At 39.4% G+C, this 20,220-nt stretch overlaps 1 protein-coding gene across 10 annotated transcripts in view; it reads left to right on the top strand.

The window, feature by feature from the left end:
• Positions 1-20,220, top strand: part of ENAH (enabled homolog (Drosophila)) — a 161,761-nt gene that overhangs the window by 65,096 nt on the left and 76,445 nt on the right. For all 10 annotated transcript variants that reach the window (XM_018060212.1, XM_018060211.1, XM_018060215.1 and 7 more), the window contains exon 2: positions 14,516-14,681. In XM_018060212.1, coding sequence (XP_017915701.1) covers positions 14,516-14,681 — 166 coding nt within the window. The remainder of the gene's footprint in view (positions 1-14,515; positions 14,682-20,220) is intronic.

Raw genomic sequence — 20,220 nt, 5'->3', positions numbered from 1 at the left:
AGTTTTTTGATTGAAAAGACATCTGTAGCAGACAAGAGAGATTTCTGCTAGTTAAAAACACAAATACTAGGTACCCAAGTAATTGTTTCATTAAACTTTGCCTAGTTACAAGTGGTGTTAACACATCTTTTTGTGAAAGACTGAACTTTTCATACAGAGTTTTCATTAAAAGTCTCACCAGAAGAAAACCTTTTCATAAGAGTTTCATCCTGTTTTAATGACTGGTTTAAAGAATAATTAACAATATGTGTACACTTAGTGTAATTTAAGATGCTGATGTTTATGGTATTTTAGAAAATAAGCCATACACCAGATGTTACTGGGTCTGCTGACCGTTCACATTTCTATAGTAATTTTGGATTTAGATTATAATTCAGATGTGTCCAATTTTAGGGGAGTCAGACAGTAAATCAGCCACTCATTTAAAGGTGAGATTTCTGGCACTTTTAACTGTCTAGAACTCAGCCATAAAATGGAGCTTTTTTGTCTTGTACTTAAAAAAGAATTATCACCTTCATTCTGCACCAAGTCTTTGACTCCGCAGAAATTTAGTGGGCTCCTAAAAGTAGGGGCTTTAATACCAGCTAATGTAAATATATTAGTAAAACAAGGCCTTACCATCCCAATTTAGTTGGGGAGACTTTAGTGTTACCCCTAGTCCTAGTTCTATCTGTATTCATATCTAACCCTCTCTTTGTTTTCATTTACTTGAAAGAAACTTTTTTTTCTGTAGTTTTAGATTAAAATTTTATCTTAACTTTATAGTCAGTACTTTACTAACTTGGATGAAAATCATTAACATTTCTTGTATTATTTCATTTTGTCTATTCATTTTTTGAAAAATGAGACTGTATTCCTCATTGGCTAGGATATTTTAAAGTTCACGTCCTCCCTATAATGTTAAATTCTTACATCGTGTAGTAACAAAATCAGAGTAGTTAAACATCATGGGATGGTGGGTGTATTCTACCATATGACTTGCTTTGAAAAATCATGTTATATTGATATTCTCCGTTTGTGTGCATGTGTGTTGTGTGTGTCTAGTTTGATGCCTACAATGCTTCCCACGGATTTTTGTCTTCATGAATTCTTTGAAGAACATTGAGGTTCAATTTGAAGGGAAGTTTCCCTGAAATACTTATTTTATGCATGTGTTTTGTACTGCTATCTTTTAAAAACTCTGTGATAGCTTGGTGGTGGTAGGGGTTTAGCGACCACATGGACTGCAGCCCGCCAGTCTCCTCCGTCCATGGGATTCTCCAGGCAAGAATACTGGAGTGGGTTGCCATTTCCTTCTCCAGGGGATCTTCCCAACTCAGGAATCAAACTCGGGTCTCCTGCATTGCAGGCAGATTCTTTACTGACTGAGCGACAAGAGAAGCTCTGTGATAGCCTTAGATATGTTTTGCTTTTTTAAAGAAAACCCAGAGATGGTTGTTTGGGGCTTTTCCAGACCAAGCATTGTCACGTGGGTTTTCTCAGTCTCCTGAGTTGTGTTGGACTCTTCGTAACCCCATGGACTTTAGCCCACTAGGTTCCTCTGTCTGTGGGATTCTCCTGGCAGGATACTGGAGTGGGTTACCATTCCATTCTCCAGAGGATCTTCCTGACCCAGGGATCAAACCCTGGTAGGCAGATTCTTTACCACCAAGCCACATGGTTAAGCCCCTCAGATATGTTTTTCTAATAGTATAAGGTATAGTTTTCTCTCATGAAATCTTCAAAAGAATCCTTGTTTATTTCTACAGGAACATCAATTTCAGCGAATATGTGTATTCCCTCCCTTTAGCTTCAAATTAAATATAACATGAAGAATAACACAGAAATAATAACTTCTGAGGAGTTAATTTTGTTGAGCTAATATCATCGGTAGTTAGGTAGACTTTAGCTCTCTTATTCGAGCGGTCATAAGTCCAAACTCTGAAGCAGACTGGCTGCGTTGAGTTCCATTTCTGTTGCTTCCTACAATAAGTTCTTTAAATTAATTTGGGCTTCCCTGGTGGCTCAGATGGTAAAGAACCCATAAAGAATCCTCCTGCAGTGCAAGAGACCTGGGTTCAATCCCTGGGTTGGGAAGATCCCCTGGATGCAAGCATGGCAACCCACTCCAGTATTCTTGCCTGGAGAACCCCCATGGGCGGAGGAGCCTGGAGGGCTACAGTCCACGGGGTTGCAAAAAGTTGGGCATGACTGAGAGACTAAGCACACACTTCTCTGTCTCTACTCCCTATGTGTAAACTGGGAATATTAATATCTCCCAAATAAAGTTGCTGAATAAATAAGTGAATTATAATATAGACAAAGCACATTGAACAGTGAGTGGCTCTTCTTAAGTATTATGTTCATATTAGTATTTGTTATTATTAGTAGTAAGATTATTATTGACTCAGTTACAGTCACTTGTCTCTGGGTTTTAGGTCTTTATTAATATAAGGAGATTTGGATTCTTTTTGACTATAACTGGGGATATGTCCATCCATACTGAAGACTGTAGATAGTAAAAAAAAATTAATACATTTTCCTTCATTGGTTTTTGTTATGGTTTTTGTGTTGCAGTTAAGCATTACTTTGAAACAAATTCCAGAAATATTTACCTGTGGATTCTTGTAGAGTGCAGTCTCCTGAAACAGCTGTAGCTGATTTTTTAAAAATAACGTTTGCTTTACTTTTGTTGCCCAGTCTTCTGTATCACAGGAAAGGCAGGAGGGGCGTGATTTACCTGGGCTTCTCAGCAGTAGACCAAGGTTCCTCTAGTACCCCGCCACCAGTTGCATGCAGACGCAGTTTTCCAGCCAAAATTTTCTTAGTAGTTTCTTAATTCTCTTTTTACTTCCTACCAAGTATCAGACATGACTGAGTGACTTCACTTTCACTTTTCACTTTCATGCATTGGAGAAGGAAATGGCAACCCACTCCAGTGTTCTTGCCTGGAGAATCCCAGGGACAGGGGAGCCTGGTGGGCTGCTGTCTCTGGGGTCACACAGAGTCGGACACGACTGAAGTGACTTAGCAGCACAGTGTGATTTCATTTTCTTTGCTCTCTGCAAACTGTTATAATTCCATCCTAGTTTTCTTCTCTCTCTTGTGGTTCTAAGAATACCGAAATTGTGTTTTTGTTCTATTATTCCCCTCCCTCCAGGTATATAGTGGGCAGAGGCAGGTCCTTTTTGTTGGCCAAGTCACATTTACAGAATTTTGCACATTCTATGCTTGAGTCAGCAGTATTCATAATTAAAGTCAAACAGTACCATAAAGATTTTTTAAAAAGATCATTCTTACTTCTGAACATGCAGGTGCCTCCTTTCAGATACTTCTGTATATTGTTTAATTTAACAATTAATTTCTCCTTTAAGAGGTTTTTGTCATCCTGTGGGATAACCCAACAGATTGGCTGAAGTGTTTTCTAAAACATGGTATTTTGCTTTAGATACACAGGTCATTTACTGCGGTGACTGTGGATCTGTTATTCGTTAGATTGCATTTGTACTTCAGTTCAGTTTAGTCACTCAGTCGTGTCCGACTCTTTGTGACCCCATGAATCGCAGCACGCCAGGCCTCCCTGTCCATCACCAACACCCGGAGTTCACTCAGACTCACGTCCATCGAGTCAGTGATGCCATCCAGCCATCTCATCCTCTGTCGTCCCCTTCTCCTCCTGCCCTCAATCCCTCCCAGCATCAGAGTCTTTTCCAGTGAGTCAACTCTTCGCATGAGGTGGCCAAAATATTGGAGTTTCAGCTTTAGCATCATTCCTTCCAAAGAAATCCCAGGGCTGATCTCCTTTAGAATGGACTGATACATAGATGAATATAGTTGTTACGGAACAAAAGAGTTAAGTAGTGACATTGATATTTTCGCTTTTTACAAAACCCTTTTAGTATCTCTTAGAAAGATGAATGGTTTACAACTGTGTGGCCTTTACTGGAAATGTTGCCTTTCTGTGTCTTTGGAACTGCCGCTTCACAGATGGTTTTCTTGCCTTGTAGAAAATGTTTGCTGCCATTATTTGAATCTGCTGTTTGTCAGTGGTATTCACAGTGTTCTTCCTTTATCCTTCAATCAGTGAGCTATGACAGCAGCACCAAATTGTTATTAGCAAGCAGCATCCCCCCATTCTTAGCAAGTGTTTTATTTATGAATGGAATATGAAAGGAGAAAAGCAAGTTAGCATTTCAAAAATGTACCCTATCGTAAGAAGCCCTTGTATGTAGTGTGATCTGTACTGATTGGTTAATTGACCTCAAGTTTGGTATCCTTAAAAATGACGTGTGCCTTTGAATGTTTAATATCCTTTATAATGTATGTGTTAATTCTGTGACCTTTGTTTTGTTTTCCAAGCAAGGCTTTATTGGGGCCCATATTATAGTAGGGGAGTGAGGACAAATGACAATTCCCTTGCTTGCTCACTCGCTTGTCGAGTTGGGGTGAGCTTGTTCCTTGTATGGGTTGAGGGTAGGGGTGTGCGGGGTTCGGGCCAGAGGGTGGCCCAGCGTTCTGCCCACTCTGGTAGTGTTGCGTGTGGGGCCATGCTCAGTACCCTGCTTTTGCTCCAGGCTCTTCAAAAGAGGCAGTTGGGTTTTTTGGTCTCTTTGTATCTTTTGTCCAGAATTTGTGCCGACGGCATATGCATGCAGTTATTTTTAGTCCCATATAGTTCCCTTGTATTTTGTTGCCAGAGGAGAGGTTTGTCCAGGTGCAAGCATTGCAGCACTGCAGAGGAGGATCCCAGGCCCCAGCCTGTCTCCTTCCCCCATGAGAGACTCTACATCCTTATTCTTAAGGGCAAAGGTGCTGAAGGTCTCTTCCTTTGAAACGTCTTCCTGGGGCCGCAGATCTTAGTCTAGCTGAGAGGTGTAGCAGTGCCTGGCTGACTGTTCCTGAGGACCTGTAGGGACCAGGGCCACCGGTGACCTTTATTGCTGTAAAACTTTAAGTGTTAGCCTGGTGATGAGAAGTCTGTTATTTTTCTTTGCTAAAGCATGCCTCTGTTTTATCTTCAAAATTTCAGCTTCATTTTCTTTAAAGTGGAGAGAGAACTTAAGATATATGCAGAGTGTTCTGAATATAGCATTCTGCCTTGTCTTTTATGTATATCTCACAATTTTTTAGTGACTCATCTTGATAGAAACTTAATTTTCACAGAATTTCTATATATTCACATTGTATCCATTTATAGAGTATTTAAATTGCATAATTACAGTATAATTGGTATGAGTACATTTGGTCACAAACACAGCTGACTCTTGCTAAGTACACAGCCTAACTGCTGCGAGCAGAAGCGTACAGGGGTATTAGAGTAGTCTACTGGCTCTTACTCCTTGGAGGAAAAGTTATGACCAACCTAGACAGTGTATTGAAAAGCAGAGACATTACTTTGCCAACAAAGGTCCATCTAGTCAAGGCTGTGGTTTTTCCAGTGGTCATGTATGGATGTGAGAGTTGGACTGTGACGAAAGCTGAGTGCCGAAGAATTGATGCCTTTGAACTGTGGTGTTGGAGAAGACTCTTGAGAGTCTCTTGGACTGCAAGGAGATCCAACCAGTCCATTCTGAAGGAGATCAGCCCTGGGATTTCTTTGGAAGGAATGATGCTAAAGCTGAAGCTCCAGTACTTTGGCCCCCTCATGCAAAGAGTTGACTCATTGGAAAAGACTGATGTTGGGAGGGATTGGGGGCAGAAGGAGAAGGGGATGACCGAGGATGAGATGGCTGGATGGCATCACTGATGCGATGGACGTGAGTCTGAGTGAACTCCGGGAGTTGGTGATGGACAGGGAGGCCTGGTGTGTTGCAATTCATGGGGTCACGAAGAGTCGGACATGACTGAGCAACTGAACTGAACTCAACTGAACTGGCTCAGAGCTCAGTGTCTTGAGTGCTTATGGTATGTATTACAGATGGAAAGGCGAGGGTCTGAGATTGTCCATTTGGGCACTCGAAGTCAGAAAAGAGCTTTTACTGGCATGTTTTAGGGCTTTTACTCAAAGCTCATAGATGTTTACCTTGTACAATTAATATTGCTCACTACTTTCCAACTCATTACTTCAACAAATCTTACTTTGGAGAGATAAAAAGAGGGGTTTAATATGATGTTGTAGAGATGATATGCGTAGTGTATTGTGAGAGCACAGAAAGGGAGGCCGTGTATTGAGCAGGAGAGGAAAAACCTTCAGGAGCATATGATACTTGTGTCTAACTTGTGTCTGAATCTTGGAGAACAGTCAGTATTAGGGAGGAGGTGTTTGGGAAGAGAAAATGTTATGTCGCAGGTAGTTTAGGTACAGAGCGTGTGCAGAGGCGCGGACATGTGGACAGGTATGGTGTAATCGTTACTGCTGTAGCGAACACTGTGTGCCCCAGTAGCAGGGTGCTGGACCATATACGTGATACACACTTCGTGCTGTCGGTGTTTGAAAGAGTATAAATGCTGAGCAAGAAGCCAAATCACGCTAGACCCCTGAAGCCACAGTCTATCCTGAAATGAGTTTTTGCAGTGTCTTAAGCAGAAGAGTCGGAGAAGGCAATGGCACCCCACTCCAGTACTCTTGCCTGGAAAATCCCATGGATGGAGGAGCCTGGTGGGCTGCAGTCCATGGGGTCACTGAGGGTCGGACACCACTGAGCGACTTCACTTTCACTTTTCCCTGTCATGCACTGGAGAAGGAAATGGCAACCCACTCCAATGTGCTTGCCTGGAGAATCCTAGGGTCGGGGGAGCCTGGGGGGCTGCTGTCTATGGGGTAGAACAGAGTCGGACACGACTGAAGCGACTTAGCAGCAGCAGCAACAAGCAGAAGAGTGATGTCTTGAGATCTGATTTAGAAAAATTTTCCCGCTGAAAGCATTGGGAGGAAGGAGTAAAATTGCAGTCAAGGATACTAATTAGGAGGTACCTGAAATAATCCAAATGAGACGCTAGGGAGGGCCCAGATTAAAGCTTGTGAGCATTGTGAGCAAAGGGAACTACTGAATTCAGGATGTAGAACTGACAGGCCTCAGTGACAGAGCACTTTGCGAGGTCAAGGGCAGGAACAGTTCTGGCATGACTTCTAGGTTTGCGAGATAGCTAAGAGTTCAGAGTGGTGAACTAAGGAAAAGTCTTTCTGTGTGTGACTCCTCTAGTGCTTAACACAATACAGAGCATGCTATTTATTGTTTACTTTCCTATTTGAAGAAAATACATGTTTTTTATTCCTGATTTCAATACATAGTCTTTTGAAATCTAGGAGGCCATGGAATGTAGATATGAAAAATAATTGTGGACTTGAAATCTTAACATTGTGTTTAACCCTCTTTAATGCTTGAAATGTTATAAAATTGCAAGCTTGAGTAAAAAAATTGACATCAGAGAATAAGATGGAAATACTGTCTTTAAAAATTTGCAACTTTTTTGTGTAGTTTTTTCCTTAATGTTTTATCTTCTGAATAACTGACATCTTGATTCACAGAATGACTCAGTATCATAACAGACAAGATGCCAAGTCTCTTAGGATAGATTCTCTAAGTGGTTGGTAGTATAATAGAGGTTATGATAGAGACCTTGATAACTTACTGCAAATTAGGCTCTGTCATTTGAATGACATTCTCCTTTTTCAGAGATGATGAAGACACTTTTATATATATGTAAAAATAAATTGGGGTCATGACTTCTATGCTGCACCCTTCGTAGCATGTCATTACTTTGGAAATATCAGTAAAATGCTAGGTGACATAATCGTTCTCTTGTCTTTGTCTTCTTCCTTTCCCTTCTTTTTCATCTTCAGTTCAGTTCAGTCCAGTCGCTCAGTCGTGTCCGACTGTTCGCGATCCCTTGGACTGCAGCACCCCAGGCTTCCCTGCCCATCACCAACTCCTGGAGCTTGCTCAAACTCACGTCCGTTGAGTTGGTGATGCCATCCAACCATCTCATCCTCTGTTGTCCCCTTCTCCTCCTGCCTTCAGTCTTTCCCAGCATGAGGGTCTTTTCCAATGAGTCAGTTCTCTTTCATCTTTCCTGTTAGCAAATCTTATCTCCTGTGCTTCTGACATGTATATCCCACACCCTTCCCTCTCCTTTAATCTAGACCAAATCTCATCATAAATACACTTCTCACACTAGTCTTCATGCTTGCTTCTTGACTTCCATGCCACCTTCCCGAATCCCTTCTCTTTATAGAAACTGGAATCATCTTTTAAAACTATAAGTCATGTTCTGCTTAAAGCCCTCTACTGGCTTTCCAGTGCACTTGGAGTAAAATCCCATCTCAGATATTACCTCTTCAGAGTCCTCCTTATGGAAAAATGAATGAATACTGTGGGAACTCAGAGGGGGGAGCAGTTGATTCTGACTTTGAGGACTCCAGAAAGACTTAACAGAAGGAATGGTATTTGGTCCAGGTCTTGAGTAGACTTTTGTTAAATGAAATTATGTACTGAATAAGAATTTAAATAAATAGTGGCTCTTTGTGTCTAGGCACTGAAGATTCATGCTTTGACACGTAATGATTACTTTGAAAGTAAGTCACTATTTTCAAAGAGTTGGCTGTATTTATTGTAACTTCAATAAATAGCATATTACAAGAGCCAAGGGATCCTTAAGTTCAGTTCAGTTCAGTTCAGTTGCTCAGTCGTGTCCAACTCTTTGTGACCCCATAAATCGCAGCACGCCAAGCCTCCCTGTCCATCACCAACACCCGGAGTTCACTCAGACTCACGTCCATCGAGTCGGTGATGCCATCCAGCCATCTCATCCTCTTGTCGTCCCCTTCTCCTCCTGCCCTCAATCCCTCCCAGCATCAGAGTCTTTTCCAATGAGTCAACTCTTCGCATGAGGTGGCCAAAGTACTGGAGTTTCAGCTTTAGCATCATTCCTTCCAAAGAAATTCCAGGGCTGATCTCCTTCAGAATGGACTGGTTGGATCTCCTTGCAGTCCAAGTCTGCTTAGATACCAGGAACCATTTCATTCATGGGTACCTATAAAAATAGAATCAGGCCAACCTTTTTCTATCATTATATATACACCTGTTCAGGAAATTTGAGTACATTCAGAAACAAATTTTGACAAAACCACAAAATTTGATTGTAGTGTCATGGTTTTTATACTTAAAAAAAAAAAAAAGGCAGCTGTTTCTAGCCTTCTAAGGCCATATATCAATTTTTTAAAAAGCCCAAATTAACATCAGGAAGATGAAGTATAACCAATTACATAATGCCACTTGCATTTGGTCATAAAATGAAGTTTTTATTGATAGCTAATTTTAGTGCCTGATTGTCACAGAAGTACAGCTTAGTAATTAACTAATTTAATCTTTTGCATACTTCCTTTACTGATTCAGAATGTTGAAGACTTTGACTAGGTGTTCATTTTGAGGCTTGTAGTGTAAAGATTATAAAATTATAAAATTATTGTCTTTTTTGCTGTGTTTGTTTAGGTCTTCATTTTCTTTAATTTTTTTTCCTGCCTTTTGGACTTTTTAGTAGCTGTGATTCTTAAATCTTTTCCTTCCAAATTACTTTTCCCTGAAAAACTGCACATAGTGAATTTGCAAAGTTTTATCATTTCAGAAATTCACTCATTGACTTTCTCATCTAAAAATCCTCCTAACTAAAGTTGGAAATTCCTGCCAGATAAAAGTATTTCACTGCGCTGGGGAGAAATGAAAAAAGAAAGTGGACAATGTAGAAAATTGTATAGAAAGCTAGTTATTATACTTACAGTATATTACATTGTATTTATTTTGAGATTTTTAAATTCCAAAATATCTTCATTTTAGTAAGTTATGGTGGTTCCCTCCCCTCTTCTGAAATCTCCTGCCTGTCAAGTAGGCCAAAATATTGTCGACCTTTTCTGTATTGATTCATATAGTTGGTTTTTGAAGTTTATGAGTCTGTGAAATCCAAAATTGGGTACCACTAGCTTATTTTGTGCACACTTGTAATTGGAGTGGTTTTCTTCTTAAGTCAACAATGAGTTCTCTTATTTTTTGATACGAGCTGAGTGTCCAGCAATTCGGCTGAATACAAACACTGACTCTCTGAAATTAGTAGGTTAAGGGCTCATTCCCACAAGACTGTCCCACTTTAGACCTAACTGCTGTTGACTAGGGAAAAAAAAATGCAGTGTGATGGTAGTGAGTTAAGTTTTACTGGGGCCAAATGAGAACTGTAGCCCAGAAAACAGCCTCTCAGAAAGCTCTGAGGAACTGTTCTGAAGAGATAAGGGGGAGGTCAGTAGATATGAGATTTTGGTGAAGGAGGATCGATCAAGCACAGGTTTTCTCAGAGGCTTGCTGCTAGTCACGAGAAGGTTGCTGCTAGTCACGAGGAGCAGATGTCTCCGTTAATGATTTTAGTGCTTTTCTAGATTTGAGAAGATGCAAGAAATCGGGCTCATCTGAAGGCCTGTTCTGCCAGTTTCTCCCACAGCACAGAGTGCCTCATTCCTGATCTCCGCCCCGAACTCCTTTCAGGGTGCATTGAAAGTCAGCGACTGCAGTGGCTAGTGGCTTCATTCTTGTAGAACCAGATGGCAGGTAACAGTTTTCAGTGGGCACTGCTAGTCAGGTACTTGGGTTACTTCCTTATGCCCAGCTGCCTATAAATTCAGGGGTTCCCACGACTCCCCTTTAGGCTCAGTAATTTGTTAGAATGACTCCCAGAGCTCAGAAAAGTGTTTTACTTACCGTTCCTGATCTATCATAAAGGACACAACTTGGCCTGATGAAAGAGATGCATAGGGCAAAGAATAGAGGGCTTCTTTCATGCTCTCTCCAGGCATGCCATCCAACCAGCACGTCCATGTGAGCTTCTTTGGGTGTTTTATGGAGATTTCATCATGGAGGTGTGATGACTATTTCATTGGCCGTGGTGAGTGAGACCAGTCTTTGGCACTTCTGCCCTCGCCAGAGGTGGGGGAAGGACCAGGACTGAAAATTTCTACCCACTGATCATGGCTTGCTATTTCTGGTGCCCAGCCCCCATCCGGAAGCCTGGAGTCAGTCATCTTATTAGCATACCAAAGATACTGCTTGGGAGATGCCAAGGGGTTTGGGAGTTCTGTTCCAGGAACCAGACAAAGAGCAAGTATTTTTTATTATACCGTAGGTTGTGTGTCTTGTGTGTCTCTAGTGAGGGACGTATGTGGAAGGAATGGAGAGATTTGACTTGGTCAGTAAGGCCCCACTGGACAGTGCCATTCTGTTTCCTGGCTGGGTCTTGCATGATGTGGCTTCTCTGAGAACTGGATGCCTGCTAGAACTCCAGGGCTGTCTGGGGCTAACTTGTGTCTTTATAGCTTGATACATAACCTGAATGGCTCTGACTACATCTCCAATAACATCTCAGCTCTTACCCATGTCTTATCTAGTTCCATTTAATCTTGATTTCTCTATGTGCTGCTTGTTTTGTTGAGTGTCAGATTTGTATCCTTAATCTCATTTTGAAGATGTCTTTTCATCTTCATTATAAAACATCAACTAGGGCTTTTCTTGGCTACTTTGATATGTTCATTTAGAGATGAATAGCTATTCAGTTAACGATGAGGGTATGATTACACCACCACCCTTATGACAGAAAGTGAAGAAGAACTAAAGAGCCTCTTGATGAAAGTGAAACAGGAGAATGAAGAAGTTGGCTTAAAACTCAGCATTCAGAAAAGTAAGATCATGGCATCCAGTCCCATCACTTCATGGCAAGTCGGTTCAGTTCAGTTCAGTCGCTCAGTCATGTCCGACTCTTTGCGACCCCAAGAATCGCAGCACGCCAAGCCTCCCTGTCCATCACCAGCTCCTGGAGTTCACTCAGACTCATGCCCATTGAGTCAGTGATGCCATCCAGCCATCTCATCCTTGGTCGTCCCCTTCTTCTCCTGCCGCCAATCCCTCCCAGCATCAAAGTCTTTCCCAATGAGTCAGCTCTTTGCATGAGGTGGCCAAAGTACTGGAGTTTCAGCTTCAGCATCATTCCTTCCAAAGAAATTCCAGGGTTGATCTCCTTCAGAATGGACTGGTTGGATCTCCTTGCAGTCCAAGGGACTCTCAAGAGTCATGGCAAATAGATGGGGAAACAATGGAAACAGTGAGAGACTTGAATTTCTTGGGCACCAAAATCACTGCAGATGTTGCCTGCAGCCATGAAATCAAAAGACACTTTTTCCCTGGAAGAAAAGCTATGAGCAACCTAGATAGCATATTAAAATGCAGAGACATTACTTTGCCAACAAAGGCCCATCTGGGTAAAGCTATGGTTTTTCCAGTGGTCATGTATGGATGTGAGATTTTTAAAGAAAGCTGAGCGCTGAAGAATTGATGCTTTTGAACTGTGATGTTGGAGAAGACTCTTGAAAGGCCCTTGGACTGCAAGGAGATCCAACCAGTCCACCCTAAAGGAAATCAGTCCTGAATATTCGTTGGAAGCACTGATGCTGAAGCTGAAACTCCAGTACTTTGGCCACTTGATGGGAAGAACTGACTCATTTGAAAAGACCCTGATGCTGGGAAAGATTGAAGGTGGGAGGAGAAGGGGACGACAGGATGAGATGGTTGGATGACTTGATGGATGTGAGTTTGAGCAAGCTCCGGGAGTTGGTGATGGACAGGGAAGCCTGGCATGTGCAGTCCATGGGGTCGCAAAGAGTCAGACACGACTGAGCGACTGAACCGACTGACTGATGAACTTCAATATTTGGAATGTCTCCAGCATCCCGTTGTAGAGCAACGGGGAAGAAAAAAGTGGAGGAGAAAGTTAGGACATTATATTTAACTTTCCTGGTTTTACATTTCTGATGTATCTTTCTTACCTTTTTTTTTTTTTTTTAAGGCATGGCAATTGTGTGTCCAAAAATATTGTTTTGTGAAAACTGGAAAATCTGTTCTATATTAATTTACAGATGGGTTTAGTGAATTGTTGTTCACTGTTAGTAAATTTATTTCTTGGATTGTATGCCGTAAAAGGCACTTTGCCTTAGCTTGTTTCTTTCTAAAGGGTTATGTAAATTTTGTCACTTAACAAGTATTTTTATTGTGAGTGATGAAGAGATTTCAACTGCTGTGCTGACAAAGACTCTTTAATCAAGCTTTTAAAAATAATTCAAGCTTTAGTCATTGCCTCATTTTTACTCCCAGAACTATTTTACTAAAAAAAAAAAAAAAATTCAGTACAGCATAAAAATTTCGACAGTACCACTGGGTTTATTTCAGTGTTTGTACTGCACAGATATTATTACCAGTTAGTTTTGGTGAGATTTCGTTAATGGAAAATTATGAACAGTTTTAACACTACCGTTGTGAGTGGTTTTATTGCTCAGTACTGTGACCTCTTTAGGTCTCCTGTGATCCTTCTGTCATCAAATCACCGAAGTCTAGCAAAGCACAGGCATATACTGTTGAGAGATGGGCCAGAGGGAGGGATGAAAGTGACATTTTGTTTCCCAGGATATTGGGGAAGAACCCACATGATTTACTTTGAGGCTGAAATTTGTGGAATGAGCAATGCTTTCTTTAAAGATAGGGTTGGGTAAGCTACTTAGCCATCTGCATTAACAACTACTTAAGCGTCAGATAAATCTATGAAAATTGTGAAGATTGAGTCATTTTAATTAGGTTAATAGTCATCATAGAGTTAATATACCTGTTTTCTTCTGTTCAGTTTTTGTGTTTGATTTTTAAGAAATAAAATATGGTATAAAGTAAAATTCCAACTAGTCTTTTTTGCCTGGTAGTATTTTGGAATAGTTGAAGTATGAAATTATTGCTTAATATGTAATGAAGATCATCTCTACAACAACAGCAACAAAATCTCATTTTCACTTGATAACAAAATAATTGAAAGGAAGCTGAGATTTAAAAATTCTATCATGGATTTGGTCTTTTTTTCCTTAATATTTATTTGGGAAGGCTAGAATTGAAAATCTAGAAGAATGCTTAGAAATCTCATTTTACTTTTTCATTTTTAAGTGAAGAAATTTGAGACATAGGATGTTACGTTATCTGAGTGGAGTCAGGGGCTCAGTCACAGTGCCACCCAGGGATCACTAGTGCCCCCCATATCTCACGGGACAGGTGGAGCCTAGCAGAGTTTGTTACGTAGACCTTGAAGCAAGCCTGATGATAAAAGTAATTTTTCCAGTAAAGATGGGTAATCACAAACAGTTCACCAATAGTATAAACGTATAGATACACGCACAGTGAAATGATGATTAATTTATACTTATAGTTCCATTCAGTTTAATGGATATATTAGATTAATTGATAGAAGAAAATGTTTTTTATATTGTTTATATAATGTACAATCTCCTTTGTGGACCCTGATCTCCTTGTTTCCTCATTACACTTCGTTTTTTGGTCTGTCTTCCCCATTAGAGTCTACTCGTAAGAGCAGGAAAGCCTCTGCCTTATTCACTGTCATCATTTCTAGCACCCAGTAAAGCACTGATTGTTGACCAGCCGCTTTGTTAGATACCTATTTTATATGGCCTTGTGGGAAACTGAGCATATTTAAGTATCTTAAAAGTTTGCTTTTTTTTTTTTCTCTTTCCCAGTGAACAGAGTATCTGTCAGGCAAGAGCTGCTGTGATGGTTTACGATGATGCCAATAAAAAGTGGGTGCCAGCCGGTGGTTCAACTGGGTTCAGCAGAGTTCATATATATCACCATACAGGCAACAACACATTCAGAGTGGTGGGCAGGAAGATTCAGGACCATCAGGTAAGGATTTGTTAATTCTTAAAGTTACCCAGTATTACAAAAGGACTCAATATATTCAGTAAACTAAAGTCATATTTTGTAGCCAAAAGAGTCTCTGTGGGAAAAACTGGGTATAGCTTTGCCATTCCACCCTCTCCATCTTTATAAAGCTTGAATTTAGATGACAATTTAGAAGTAATTGTTCAGGAATATAAATCTGAGTTTTTCAATTATGATGTTCACTAAATCCTCCAGCTAGGTTTGGGAATTTAAAGTAAATTTAAGACAAACTAAAATGTGAAGTATCACTTAGGTAGCAGATTGTGTTTAAGGAATTCATTTCCCACCAAAGGTAAGGGGTATTGGACTATAGGAAGGAGTTCAAAATTTAAGTAGTTTCATAAAGTATTGTTAAGTTCATATATGATAGAAAAATTGTATTAAGGTTGCTGGAATAGTTAGGCTTTTGTAATTCATGTCTGGCATGACAGCTAAGCTTTTGGTAATTCCCTGCTCTGGATTTCTTAGAAAGGTGACTGGATTATCTGATCACTTGATTTCTGGGGCCTTTCCAGATCAGGAGCCAGTAGACAGTGCAAAATGGAGATAGGGTTTTACTAGCATTAAGTATATACTAGTAGCAGTGAGGACTTTTTATAAAAAGAACAGATTGATGAAATACTTTTGAAGCTGGTAAGATGCTAAAGTCAGCCAGTGTTAAATATATGCGGGGGAAAAAAATCTTAACAGATATCCAGCTGAGTTCTTATGAGAAAGAGATAGTTCCCTGAATTTCCACTGGGAGACAGGCTGGTGTAGTGTGTGGTGAGATGCTGTGACAGTCCTGTATTCGGGGATGGAAATTATGAACTGGTAATATCCGGGGACTTAGATTTGGTATTTGTATGGTACACGTTGTGCCCTTTGAGATGCTGGGCCTCGAAACTGGTATCAAAGTTTCAAAACTGCCTAAAGCTGAACCTTTTCAAGGAGCTGCACACCATAAAAAGAAGACTAAGAACAATCTTCCTAAACCAGTACAGGTAGGCAGAGGAGTCTGAGCTAGTTTAGGAGCTCCTCTGAAAAATGGAAGCCTCCAGCTTCATTTACACATCTCCAGCCGAGAAATTAACCATTCCTGGTTGCGGGCCAGTGAAACTCCTACGGTGCCTGGCAAAAACAAATACATTGCTCCCCAGGAGAGGAACTTTCCAAGACCTGAATCAGTTGGCAGAAAGAGCAGTTCACTGAATGCAGCAAGTTTACCTATTAGTACTGACTGCCCTAGCCTGCTGCTCTCTGCCCTCTCAGGCTCCCTTCTCTCCCCTTTGCCTCCACCTCCACCCTATTCTTCCTTCTTCTTCCTCCCCTCTCTCCTTTTGCTCTGTGCACCTGTTGCTCAGCCTTTCTCTGGTTTCCCCAAGAGCCTTCTCTGCCTCTCTGTCCTCTTTGTCTTTCCTCCAACAGACTGTCTCAGGAGTGAGTTGGGCCAGAGACTGACTGAATACTCCCTAAGAGGCTGCTGCAAAGTGAAAATGGGAACTGAACAACTAGAACTTTATAGAAGTTATTGAACATTTTAAACACATTACAAACTAGTAGCTGTAAAATAAATTTTTGGTAAATTCAGTGAATTGGTCACTTGATATCCTGATGAGCAAACCTAAACATATCTAAATGTTGGTGAAAAAGATGATGAGTATTTAAAAATAAGGGGATCAAAACATTATTTTGTACACTTGAAATGAATATGTTAAATATCAGTTACACCTCAGTTGAAAACAAATGATTAGAAAGAAATCTATGTAAAGATGAAATACTGACATTTTTATTCATAAGAGAAGTTAACTATCCGATGGCTTCCGGTTTTTGACAAATGGAGTGTTTCTTAAAATGTTAGAAATTTAAAAACACTTCTAAATAATTTGTGAAACTAAGATGAAATCATTATGAAGATTAGAAAATGTTCAAAAGTCAAAAAAAAAAAGAACAAAACGCTGGATCTGAGTGACAAGATATGACATAGAAACCTGTGGGACGTCTAAGCTGTCCATGGCTAGAAGACGGTCCCTCCCCCGCTGCCTGCCTGCACTCTGTGTGTGTGAACCTGTTTTGTTATGTCTGTGTATTTGTTTTGTTTCACATACCACATGTAGGTGAAACCATAGCGTCTTTGTCTTTGTCTGACTTACTTCATTTACATAATACCCTCTAGGTAGATGGACAAATGACATAAAATAAGCAAACCCAAAGAAAGCAGAAGGAAATACTAAACATAAAAGAAAATAAAAAATAAATAGAAATTAACAACACAGGAACTGCTTCCCTGAATAAATTGACAGAATCAACCCCCCCCAAAAGTTACAAATAAAACAGCATTAGGGTTGGAAAGAGACACCACTGTAGTTACAGTAAGGAAATAAATCATAAGATAATATCATAAAACAGCTTTACACCAATAAGTGGGCCATCTTGTAGAAAAATATAATTTATCATAACTGGCAGAAAGTATAGAAACATAATAGACTATATTTTGTTTTATCAGTCATATATTTTTATCAGTCATAAAATATATCAGTAGTTAATAATCTACCCCAAATATGTTTTTGAAAGGACAATGTCCAGAGCATTTATAAACGAGATTAAAAATCTTTAAACTATTACCTGTTTTATGTAAACTGTTCTAGAAAAGAGTGTTTTGGGACTTCCTTGGCAGTCATTGGTTAAGACTCCACCATCCTGCAGGGGGTGCAAGTTCAATCCTTGATCCAGGAGTCAAGATACCATATGCCTTGTGGTCGAAAAAGCGAAACATAAAACAGAGGCAATATCGTAACAAATTTAATAAAACGATCCATCTCAAAAAAGAAATCTTAAAAGAGGAGTATTTTATGAGGCTAGTGTAATTTTGATATCTAAGACACACAGCCATTTCAGAGAGGAAAATTATAAACACATTTCAGTTATTAACATTGATAAAGAGATGAAAGTCCTCAATAAGATATTAGCAGGCCAAATGTAACAATGTATATGGGAGGAGGGGGTGGGGGGAAGATCACCTCTTATTCAAAGAGGATTTCTTTCTCTTTATCTCAGTAATGTAAAGGTAGTTTAACATTAGTAGCCTATTAATTTGGTAGGAGAAAACCTAGAAGAACAACACCGATAAAATCCATACAGAATAATGCTCAGCACTTTTGGCATAAAAATGAGTTTTCTTAAGCTGATAAAGATGAATAATGTAAACACACAGCAGACATCTAGAAGACAGTTCAGTGTTGGAAGGATTTCCATTAAACTCAGGAATAAGTTTGAGGATTTCAACTTTAGTCATTTTCATTTTCTATTGCAGAGATGGCAATCTAGTAATATAAAGATAAAGAAATAGAAGCTATAAGTATTGAAAAGGAGGAAACGGAGCTTGACGTTATTCACTGATGATATAATTGTATGTGTAAAAAAATCCCAATATCTGCAGTAAAATATTAGAACTAATAAAATTGTTCAGTAAGGTCTTTGGATATAAGATGAATATATAAAAATCAGTAGCATTTTTGTATAACTAGCAATAAACAATTTGAAAATATAATTTTATACAGATACTACTTAAAGTAACAGCAGTGATAAAATACCTAAGAATAAATCTCATAAATAACTGGTTTCATTCCAGAGTACCTTTTTTCATTGCTTAATGGTTATCAGTCTATTTTAAGTGGGAACATATTATTATAATTTATTAAATAATGTCTAAGAGCCATTAAAAAATTAACCACAGTTTATTTGTAAAATTGAATATGTACAAATCATATACATATATATGAAAAGCTGCCATTTTTCTCCTTAATACTTCAGTACTTACTGTGTTCTAGGGGGTGTGTTTAGGTTTTATATAGGTAATAAATTCCTGACGTTGAAGAACAATGCTGTGAAGAATGGGGATGTTACACATGTAAAGAAAGCACAGTTAGTTGTTTCAGTTATGATAAATAAATCATTGTGTAGCCAGGGCACAAAAGAATGATCAGTTTGTTGAGAAAATGAGGGAAAAGGTTGTGATGACTTCACAGACAAGATAAGCTGATGAGCCATGTCAGAAAGAAGCATAGATGTTATTCCATGGTTTAATCTGTTATGATCAGGCTAAAAATGGATGGATGTATGCAAGGTGTAAATCACTAATCTAGATTCAAGCTCCTTGCGTCTGCTGTATTAGAATTTTGAAGACATTCATACCCAATAGCATCCTTGGTGAACAGTTATTGTTAAATTAGGGTGTATGTGTCCCTCTTTACTTTTAAAGCTTTTTAAGATTATATAGCATTGTCTATCCTTGAAAGATAGAATTGAATGAAATAATTTGTTTAAAATTATTAAAATTTCTATATTGAAAAAACTGAGCTAATGATTTAGGTAGTATAATTTTAATTATAGTAATATTTTCCTCAACTTTTTCTAATCTGTCACTGAAGAGTTGAAAAAGTAAACGTAACTATCTTTTCTGTCTGCCCTTATAACCTCTTTGTCAAGCAAGATATACATTGCCTTAAAATTTGGTTCATAGTTTTCTTGTGGTATTAAATTCTAGTAGCTTTGGGTTTCTAGTAGCTAAGGATTTGTAACCCTCTCCCACTGTCAATATGTATAGAAGGTAAATGGTAAGACGTGACCATATTTTTTAAGTTGTAGTAAAAATAACATAAAATTTACCATTTTAATAAATTCTAAGTGTACAATTCAGTTCAGTTGCTCAGTCATGTCCAACTCTTTGCGACCCCATGAACTGCAGTAAGCCAGGCCTCCCTGTCTATCATCAACTCCTGGAGTCCACCCAAACCCATGTCCATTGTGTCGGTGATGCCATCCAACCATCTCATCCTCTGTCATTCCCTTCTCCTCCTGCCCTCAATCTTTCTCAGCATCAGGGTCTTTTCAGATGAGTCAGCTCTTCGCATCAGGTGGCCAAAGTGTTGGAGTTTCAGCTTCAACATCAGTCCTTTCAGTGAACACCCAGGACTGGTCTCCTTTAGGATGGACTGGTTGGATCTCCTTGCAGTCCAAGGGCCTCTCTAGAATCTTCTCCAACACCGCAGTTCAAAAGCATCAATTCTTTGGTGCTCAGCTTTCTTTATAGTCCAACTCTCAATCCATACATGACCACTGGAAAAACCATAGCCTTAACTAGACGGGCCTTTGTTGGCAAAGTAATGTCTCTTCTTTTTAATATGCTCTCTAGGTTGGTCATAACTTTCCTTCCAAGGAGTGAGCATCTTTTAATTTCATTCAGGGACATTAAATACATTCACACTGCTTTGCCGCAACCATCACTACTGTTCATCTCTGGACTTTTTCATCCAGACTGAAACTCTGAACCCTTTAAAGAATGATTTTCCATTTCCCTCCACCATAATCCCTGGCAACCTCCATTCTATGTTGTTTTTGCAAAGTTTGTTATTCTAGGTACTTCAAATAATTGGAATCATACAATATTTTTTCCTTTGTATCTAGCTTACTTCACTTATATTTTAAAAATAATGTCATGTTTGGATATTGGTGGATGAGG

This window comes from Capra hircus, chromosome 16 (genome assembly GCF_001704415.2).
Source record: "Capra hircus breed San Clemente chromosome 16, ASM170441v1, whole genome shotgun sequence".
In the NCBI taxonomy this organism is placed as follows: Eukaryota; Metazoa; Chordata; class Mammalia; order Artiodactyla; family Bovidae; genus Capra; species Capra hircus.
Note: the sequence above shows the minus strand (reverse complement) of the source record. Positions and strands in the feature narration are given on the sequence as shown.